This window comes from Colobus angolensis, unplaced genomic scaffold, assembly GCF_000951035.1.
Source record: "Colobus angolensis palliatus isolate OR3802 unplaced genomic scaffold, Cang.pa_1.0 Scaffold273, whole genome shotgun sequence".
NCBI lineage: Eukaryota > Metazoa > Chordata > Mammalia > Primates > Cercopithecidae > Colobus > Colobus angolensis.
Window position 1 is genome coordinate 2531907 of NW_012115966.1, and position 10004 is coordinate 2541910.

General features: G+C 40.7%; 1 protein-coding gene across 3 annotated transcripts in view; it reads left to right on the forward strand.

Moving 5' to 3' along the window:
- Nucleotides 1-10004, forward strand: part of WDR47 (WD repeat domain 47) — a 79943-nt gene that overhangs the window by 33337 nt on the left and 36602 nt on the right. For 2 of the 3 annotated variants that reach the window (XM_011948140.1, XM_011948141.1), the window contains exons 3-5: nt 1178-1261; nt 4460-4544; nt 6669-7471. In XM_011948140.1, coding sequence (XP_011803530.1) covers nt 1178-1261; nt 4460-4544; nt 6669-7471 — 972 coding nt within the window. Of the gene's footprint in view, nt 1-1177; nt 1262-4459; nt 4566-6668; nt 7472-10004 lie in introns of all 3 variants that reach the window. The other variant, XM_011948139.1, reaches the window with a different exon arrangement.

A 10004-nucleotide genomic window follows, 5' to 3' on the forward strand; every position in this document is an offset into this window, starting at 1 on the left:
GTCTCAGCTCACTGCAGCCTTGACATGTGGGCTCAAGTGATCCTCCCACCTCAGCCTCCCGAGTCGCTGGGACCACAGGCATGCACCACTATGCCTGGCTAATTTTTGTATTTTTTGTAGAGACAGGGTTTCGCCATGTTGCCCAGGCTGGTTTCGAACTCCTTAGCTCAAGTGAATTGCTTACCTTAGCTTCCTAAAGTGCTGGGACCACAGACATGAGCCACTGCGCCCAGCCACTTGTTCTTAAAGTAATGTATAATAGCTTTAAAACTGTAAGATGAATATGGAAATATAGGAACTTTTAGACTTAGTCCAATTTTTTTTTTTTTGAGACAAGAGTCTTGCTTTTGTTGCCTAGGCTGGAGTGAAGTGGTGCGATCTTGGCTCACTGCAACCTCCGCTGCCCAGGTTCAAGCTTCTCCTGCCTCAACCTCCTGAGTAGCTGGGATTACAGGCGCCTGCCACCATGGCCAGCTAATTTTTGTACTTTTAGTAGAGGACAGGGTTTCGCCATGTTGTCCAGGGTGGTCTCAAACTCCTGACCTCAGGTGATCTGCCCGCCTTGGCCTCCCAAAGTGCTGGGATTACAGGCGTGAGCCACCACGCCCAGTGTGTCCAATGTTTTTACGTAGGTCAAAAACCACATATACGTTAGTATGAGTGGTTGTAGATTTGCACATTCTTCTCATATAGTGTATGTCGTTACAAGTAAGTTATGAAAAATTTAGGCCAGGTGAGGTGACTCATGCCTGTAATCCCAGCACTTTGAGAGGCAGAGGTGGGTGGATCACCTGAGGTCAGGAGCTTGAGACCAGCCTGGCCAACATGGTGAAACCCTGTGTCTACTAAAAACACAAAAAAATTAGTGGGGCATAGTGGTGCGAGCCCATAGTCCCAGCTCCTCGGGTGGCTGAGGCAGGAGAATTGCTTGAGCACAGGAGACGGAGGTTGTAGTGAGCCGAGATCGTGCCATTGCACTCCAGCCTGGGCAACAGAGAGACACACTGTCTCAAAAAAAAAAAAGTTATGAAACATTTGTTTGAGGAATCAAATAAAATGTTAATCTCATTATGTGCTTTATGAAGTTTGAATGCTGTTTTGTCATCTATTCTGCTTTTAATTAGTATAACCTGAATTTGGTGACATACTGTTTTTTTTTTTTTTTTTTTACATTCAGGCAGCTAATTCTTGATGGTCAATGGGACGAAGTTCTTCAGTTCATTCAGCCTCTAGAATGTATGGAAAAATTTGACAAAAAAAGGTAAGATTTTATCTAAAGTTTTTAGTGTCTCATCATTGGTAGAAGCTTAGCAAAACAATGAACAAAAATTTTTATTTTTATTTTTCTTTCTCCACTGGCTTTGAGCAGAGGGTAAACAAACTGATCTCTCTCTGTCATCCAGGCTGGAGTGTGGTGGCATGATCACAGCTCACTGCAGCCTTGGTCTCCTGGGCTCAAGCAATCCTCCCACCTCAGCCTCTGAAGTAGCTGGGACTACAGGCGTGTGCCATCAGCCTAGCTAATTTTTGTAGTTTTTTAGATTTGGGGTTTCACCACGTTGCCCCAGCTTCCCCTGTGTTCTTTTGGATTATTTTAAGTTGATTTAATGTTCACTGACCTTTCTTCTGCTATTAGCAATCTGATGATAAATTGTGAATTTTTTTAAGACAGGTTCTTGTTCTACCACCAGGCTGATGTGCGGTGGCATGTGTGTGGCACTGCAGTTTCAAATTCCAAAGTGAATTTTTCACTTAGAATATTATGCTTTTCATTTTCAAATTTGTATAATTTTTTTGTAAGATTTTTCCATCTGTTCGTTCATTATGAACGAATATATTTTTCTTTAGGTCCTTCAACATACTGAGAGTAGCTGCTTGTTTGCTTGTTTGGTAATTTGGACTTGTGCTTATATCAGGCTCAGTCTCTAATGAGTGCCAGTGTTTTTAGATCTTCCTCTCATTTTTTAGCTGCTCTGGCAGTACCAAACTTTTTTTTTGAGACAAGGTCTCATTCTGTTGTCCAGACTGGAGTGCAGTGGTATGGACACAACTCACTCTAGCCTTGACTTCCTGGGCTCAAGTGATTTGCCTGCTTCAGACTCCTGTGTGGCTGGGACCACAGGCATGTGTCACCCCGCTAGGCTAATTTTTAGATTTTTTGTAGAGGCCAGGTCTCACTTTGTTGCCCAGGCTGGTCTTGAACTTCTGGGCTCAAACAGTCCTCCTGCCTTGGCCTCTCAAAGCACTAGGATTACAAGTATGAGCCACTTTGCTCAGTCAGTACCAGACTCTTCAAGCCACAGCATTCTGTTTGAGTTCTAGCTCACACTGTGTGAACTGGGGAGTGCCCTCAACTGGAAAGCCTTATGCCCTTGAATCTGACCTCTGAAATTTCAGTGATTTTATTTTTATTTTATTTTATTTTATTTTATTTTTTATTTTATTTTATTTTTTTTGAGACGGAGTCTCACTCTGTCGCCCAGGCTGGAGTGCAGTGGCACGATCTTGGCTTATTGCAACCTTCGCTTCCCGGGTTCAAGCAATTCTCCTGCCTCAGCCTCCTGAGTAGCTGGGACCACAGGTGTGCACCACTATGCCCAGCTAATTTTTGTATTTTTAGAGATGGGGTTTCACTGTATTGGCCAGGCTGGTCTCGAACTCCTGACCTCATGATCCACCCACCTTGGCCTCCCAAAGTGCTGGGATTACAGGCTTGAGCCAACGCACCTGGCAAATTTCTCTTTTTTTAAGGGTTGACTTCCCTCTAATTGTGCCAGCTTTTCAAATGCATTCAAAATAGTCATTTTTTGAGGCCGGGCATGGTGACTCACGCCTGTAATCCCAGCACTTTGGAAGGCCAAGGCAGGCGGATCAGCTGAGGTCAGGAGTTGGAGACCAGCCTGGCCAAGATGGCGAAATCCTGTCTCTACTAAAAATACGAAAAAAAATTGGCTGGGTGTGGTGGCACATGGTTGTAATCCTGGCTGCTTGGGAGGCTGAGGCAGGAGAATCGCTTGAACCTGGGAGGCAGAGGTTGCAGTGAGCCGAGATTGTGCCACTGCACTCCAGCCTGGGCGACAGAGCAGGACTGTGTCTCAATCAGTCAATCCATAAACGAATAAATAAAATAGTCATTTTTTGTATTTTATGTAGGATTTATTGTTGTTATATGCAGAAAGTTAGCCAGATACAAGTTACTCTATCATTATCAGAAGTTGAACCTCTTGTTATTTTTTGATTTGCTGTTCAGACCATGCTGCTTGATATTTCCTTGTGTTTGTACATTCTTATCTGGAATATTAATCCTTTCCCCATCTCCTGCCTTTACCTGGTACAATTCTGATTGTCTTCTGAGAGTCAGTTATTATGTCTTTTTTTTTTTTTTTTAACTTTCCACCCCTTTTGTACAATTGGTTTCATACTTCTTTGAGACCTTGCTGAACTCTGTGAATATTTCATATAATTTATTAGGTGACCCTCTTTTTAAAGACAGGGGTTTTGTTTTATTAGACACAATTTGCTACTACAACAGTGGCTGAAAGAATGACTGAAGGTTCATTATTTTTTTCTTTCCAGACTTAGAAACACTTTTTCTATAAATTGCTTTGGGCAATAAAGCTTTTGATTCTTAGACAACTTAGGTAGACTCTTTGCTATCCCTTCCCTCACTGAAAAATTCTTGTTAAACAGCTTTAAGTTGGTACCAGGTACAGTGGCTGATACTTGTAATCCAAGCACTTTGGGAGGCTGAGGCAGGAGAATTGCTTGAAGCCAGGAATTTGAGATCAATCTGAGCAACAAAGTGAGACCCAGTCTCTACGAAACAATTTTAAAAATTGGCCGGGTGCTGTGACACACAATTGTAGTCCTAGCTGCTTGGGAGGCTGAGGCAGGAGGATTGCTTGGGCCAAAGTTTGAGACTCTGTCTCTATTAAAAAAAAAAAAAAAAGCTCTAAGTCTCTATTTTGTAACGTTTTAGAAATGTTTATTTTCTCCTACCCTTTCAGTCCCATGTTTTATTAGACTTTTCTCATATTTAAAAAGAAAATATTTAATCTTTCTACAATGTATATGTATATAAAAATGTAACATACCCCATAAATATATACTATTATTTGTCAATGAAAATTTTTTTAATAAAGGAAAAACAATGTAAGGTAAACAAAACATTTTGGATATAAGACTTTTTGATTTACTATTAGGTAACATTTGATATCTTCTATAAAAATTGGATTTTTGTTTACAATTAATATTGGAAATAGAAATTCATTCTCTGAGTGTTAAATTATGATTACTTGTGACTGAACTTTCTTCAGTTATGGCTTCAATATGATAAGAAGCCTTGTAAATTATTTGATTATTTGAATAATTTTCTTAAAGCAAAAGTGCTTATAGAGTAACTTCTAAATATATTTGACATCAAACATTGGAAAAATTAATGTTTCATTTTTTTCCACAGGTTTCGTTATATTATCCTGAAGCAGAAGTTTTTAGAAGCTTTGTGTGTTAACAATGCAATGTCAGCAGAAGATGAGCCCCAGCATGTAAGATTTTTATTCCTGAAGGTTTGCGCCCTAGTCTTGTTTTCAGTCATAAGTATTTTAGTCACTAAAACGAAGGACTAGCATCACAAGTTTTCAAAGTTTTTATGAGCTGGGATGGGGCAAGATCTGGTGTTTTCCAGGTGTAGTATTTTCAATCTGTAGCGCTTCTAAACTTGTGCCATGGTTTAAGCCAAGATATATAAATAGCTGGCTAGCTGAAGCGTGTGTGCATCTCTCTTGTTTAAGGTAAGTCAGCAATAGCCAAAGTTTGACTTGATGACTCTTCATCATTTCTTCTTTTTTTAATCCCAGTGGTGGGTTGGTTATGTTTATTTCCTTTTTCTCTGTCTTTTCCGTATTTTCTTTGATCCAGAGGTAGTTTTTTTGCTGAAATGTTTATTTTCTTGATTATTTAAATTTAATGAAATTAAATTCATTTTGATTAGGAAAGTGACTTTTAAAGATTCAGCGTTAATACTAAAACCGTGAAAACTTTTATTAAGTTCTAGTAACTGTTAACTGAAGTAAAGTGTCTAAGTCCATTTGAGCTTCTATAACAAAATATCATAAACTAGGGAGCTGGTAAACAATAGAAGTTTATTTCTCACAGTTCTGGTATCTGTAATGTCCAAGATCAAGGTACCAGCAGATTCATTGTCCGGTGAGGGCTTGTGCTCTGTCTGGTTCATGGATGGTGCCTTCTAGCTGTGTTTTTCACCTGCTTAAAGAGGCTAGCTAGCTCTTTGGGGTCTCTTATATGGGCACTCATCTAATTCATGAGGGCTGAGCACTTATAACCTAGTCACCTCCCAAAGGCCCGGCTTTTCTAATACCTTTACCTTGTGGGGTTAGGATTTCAACATAGGAATTTTAGGGAGGCACAAACATTCAGACTGTGGCAGAAACCAAAGGATTTTACAGTGGAGACTTTCAGATAGAGAAATATTTGCCAGACAATGATGTTCAAAAGTGAAAAGAACACTGGAACATGAGTTAGGAGACCTATTTTTTATTCTGTCTTCGCCGCTAATCAACTGAATTACCTTGGTAAATGCGTACCCTGACTTTTCCCATATGTAAGATATGGAGGCTGGACCAGGTGAGTGCTGAAGTTCCTTACATCATTAAAAGCTTGTGATTCAAAGACAATATTCACTATACAAATTATTATAATTTGTCTCCCAGCTAAGCTTCCTTTTTGGTCTGTCTGGATTGTTTTGTTGTACGTCAACTGTAGGCTTTCCCTTTCCTTTTTTTTTGAGGCAGAGTCTCGTACTGTCGCCCAGGCTGGAGTGCAATGGTGCAATCTTGGCTCACTGCAACCTCAACCTCCCGGGTTCAAGTAATTCTCCTGCCTCAGCCTCCAGAGTAGCTGAGATTACAGGCACCTGCTACCATGCCCAGCTAATATTTTGTATTTTTATTAGAAACAGGGTTTCACTATGTTGGCCAGGCTGGTCTCGAACTCCTAACCTCATGATCCGCCTGCCTTGGCCTCCCAGATTGTTGAGATTACAGGTGCGAGCCACCGCGCTCGGCTCCGTTTTCTTGACTCTCTATCCCCACACAATTTTGCTCTAAGGTAAGTTAAGACTAACAGAATGGCTCGTTTGCCTTTTGGGTAAGCTGGAATAATAGCAGCATTTATAAACAATTGAATATTGGCATGCTTCAATTTTTATTTCTAGAAAAATTATTCTTACCCTTAAAAAACTGTATATTTGAGAGCTGGGTGCAGTGTGGCACACCTGTGGTCCCAGCTACTTTAGAGGCTAATGATCACTTGAGCCCAGGAGTTCAAGGCTGTAGTGCACTATATTTGTGTGTATGAATAACCCCTGCACTCCAGCATGGGCAGAAGAGTGAGATCCCGTCTTAAGCCTGAATTATAATAGAACAGTGTTTTTATAGATAAAAGTTTAATGTGCTAATTAACCAAATTTTTTATTATTTTTATTTTAGTTGTGAAAACATTTTGGTTCCTGTCTTCAAAGCTGTTGCATATCCTACAGATTATATGAGTATTCTGTGGCAGTATAATTTATTCTTTGTACTCTTGTTGTTTTCATATTTCACAGCATGTTTTTTATAGTGATTATTTGATCATTTATATTTTTCTTACAGCTGGAATTTACCATGCAAGAAGCTGTGCAGTGTTTACATGCTCTAGAAGAATATTGTCCTTCTAAAGATGACTATAGTAAGCTCTGTTTGCTTTTGACGTTGCCTCGTCTGACCAATCATGCCGAGTTTAAGGACTGGAATCCCAGTACCGCACGAGTTCACTGTTTTGAAGAGGCTTGTGTCATGGTTGCAGAATTCATCCCTGCTGATAGGAAGCTAAGTGAAGCTGGTTTTAAAGCTAGTAACAATCGTTTATTTCAGCTTGTAATGAAAGGCCTACTTTATGAATGCTGTGTAGAATTTTGTCAGAGTAAAGCAACTGGAGAAGAAATTACAGAAAGCGAAGTGCTTCTTGGCATCGACCTGTTATGTGGTAATGGTTGTGATGACTTGGATCTGAGTTTACTGTCATGGCTTCAGAATCTTCCATCTTCTGTCTTCTCTTGTGCTTTTGAACAGAAAATGCTTAATATTCATGTTGACAAACTTCTGAAACCTACAAAAGCTGCATATGCTGATCTTTTGACTCCTCTTATCAGCAAACTCTCTCCCTATCCATCATCCCCAATGAGAAGACCTCAATCAGCTGATGCCTATATGACCCGCTCTTTGAATCCTGCTTTAGATGGCCTCACCTGTGGACTAACTAGTCATGATAAGAGAATTTCAGACCTTGGAAACAAAACTTCTCCAATGTCACACTCCTTTGCTAACTTCCATTATCCAGGGGTACAAAACCTCAGTAGAAGTCTCATGCTTGAGAATACAGAATGTCACAGTATTTATGAAGAATCCCCTGAACGGTAAGCATTTGCTTATAAAAATTAGGAAATCTTAGGCCGGGTGTGGTGGCTCATGCCTCTAATCCCAGCACTGTGGGAGGCCAAGATGGGCAGATCACACGGTCAGGAGATCGAGACCATCCTGGCTTACATGGTGAAACCCCATCTCTACTAAAAATACAAAAAATGAGCCAGGCATGGTGGCGGGCGCCTGTAGTCCTAGCTACTTGGGAGGCTGAGGCAGGAGAATGGCGTGAATCCAGGAGGCGGAGCTTGCAGTGAGCTGAGCTCGCACCACTGCACTCCAGCCTGGGTGACAGAGCGAGACTCTGTCTCAAAAAAAAAAAAAAAAAAATTAGGAAATCTTCAGAAGTTTGAGATACTCTAATTATAGTGTATATATGTTTTATTTTCTTTGAGACAGGGTGTGGCTCTGTCACCCAAGCTGGAGTGCAGTGGAACAATCTCCCAGGTTAAAATCAGCCTCCTTAGTAGCTGGGACTACCAGCACACACCACCATACTTGGCTAATTTTTGTATATTTGATAGAGACGGGGTTTTGCAGTGTTGCCCAGGCTGGTCTCAAACTCCTGGACTCAAGCAAAGCAATCATCCCGCCTCGGCCTCCTAAAGTTCTGGGATTACAGGTGTGAACCGCCATGCCCAGGAGTGTGTATGTTTTCTTAATGTTCAGGTCATTTTAGTTGAAAGTTAGTCCTTAATACTTTAGTAAGCGTTTAAAATTTTTGATAATTAAAATTATATGAGAAAAATCTTCATTTTTGTATCTTATTCTTTTGCTGGTTATAAATGTAATATATGTGCTGTGAAGAAAATTTGGAAAATATAGAAGAGTAATAGTATGAGAATTAAAATCCCACACAATCTCATACTTAGATGGACCAGTCTTTTTTTCTCTGAGTACTGTTTTTTTTTTTTTTTTTGAGACGGAGTTTTGCTCTTGTCACTCAGGCTGGAGTGCAGTGGCATCCTGCGTCTCCCAGGTTCAAGTAATTCTCCTGCCTCAGCCTCCCGAGTAGCTGGGATTACGGGCACCTGCCACCATGCCCAACTAATTTTTGTATTTTTAGTAGAGACAGAGTTTTACCATGTTGGCCAGGCTGGTCATGAACTCCTGATCTCAGCTGATCCACCCACCTCGGCCTCCTAAAGTGCTAGGATTACAGGTGTGAGCCGTTGTGCCCAGCTATCTGAACACATTTTAAAAAATTGGGAATGTATTACGTAGATTTTCACGTAATCTGCTTTTTCCACTTGAAAGATCATGACTATTTTCCATATTCTTGAAAATTTCTTGATATCAATGATTAATCATAAGTATGCAGTATTTCATTGTATGACTGTATCACAAATTTAACTCCTTATTGTGTAAATTTAACTCCTTATCCTTAAGGATACCAGATTGTTTCTACTTTTTTCCTGCTGTACATAGTAGTGTGGAGAACAACCAGAACTTAAAACTCTATAATTATTTCCACTTACTTTATTTAGTAATTTTTATACACATGAAGGAAATAAGTGTTAAAGCCACCATTCAGTTTTTCCTTCAAACCTGGCAAGAAATAGTAAACTCCTGATCAACAGTTATTTATTTCAGGGTTAGGAAACTTTCTGCCTCATTTTTCCAGGAAACCCATGAGTATGTATGGATGGTTTTCTGTAACTTAGAGTTGGCACAATGAAGTATTAGTGTTGACGTCAATAAATTTATTCCATGAAAGAGATAAAAATGAAACCTTTTCACATTACATAGGATAGTTGGAGCCATTCTTTGCAGAGGAAGGAGCAGCGGACTCAGAATTTCTGTTTCTAATTACAGCAAGTGAGCTGGGTATGGTGACTCAGGCCTGTAATGCCAGCACTTTGGAAGGCCGAGGCGGTGGATCACTTGAGGTCAGGAGTTCAAGACTAGCTTGTCCAACATGGTAAAACACCGTCTCTACTAAAAATGCAAAAATTAGCTGGGCGTGGTGGCACATGGCTGCAGTCCCAGCTACTTAGGAGGCTGACGCAGGAGAATCGCTTGAACCTGGGAAGTGGAGGTTGCGGTGAGCCTAGATTGCACCACTGCACTCCAGCCTGGGCGACAGAGTGAGATTCTGTCTCAAGAAATAATAGTAAGTAGAGCAAGTGGAGATCCTTAGTTAAAGCTTAAGAAATACAGGGTAAGGCTGGGCACGGTGGCTCAAGCCTGTAATCCCAGCACTTTGGGAGGCTGAGGTGGCTGGATCACCTGAGGTCAGAAGTTTGAGACCAGCCTGGCCAACATGGTGAAACCCCGTCTCTACTAAAAATACAAAAATATTAGCTGGTGCATGCCTGTAATCCCAGCTACTTGGAAGGCCGAGGCAGGAGAATTGCTTGAGCCCGGGAGGCAGAAGTTGCAGTGAGCAGAGATCGCACCATTGCACTCCAGCCTAGGCGACAGAGTGAGACTCCATCTCAAAAAAAGAAAAAAGAAATATAGGATAAATGTATAGGGAAGCCTTTTCTGTTAAGTTGCTCTGAGATTATAGAGGAGAGGGTTGTGATA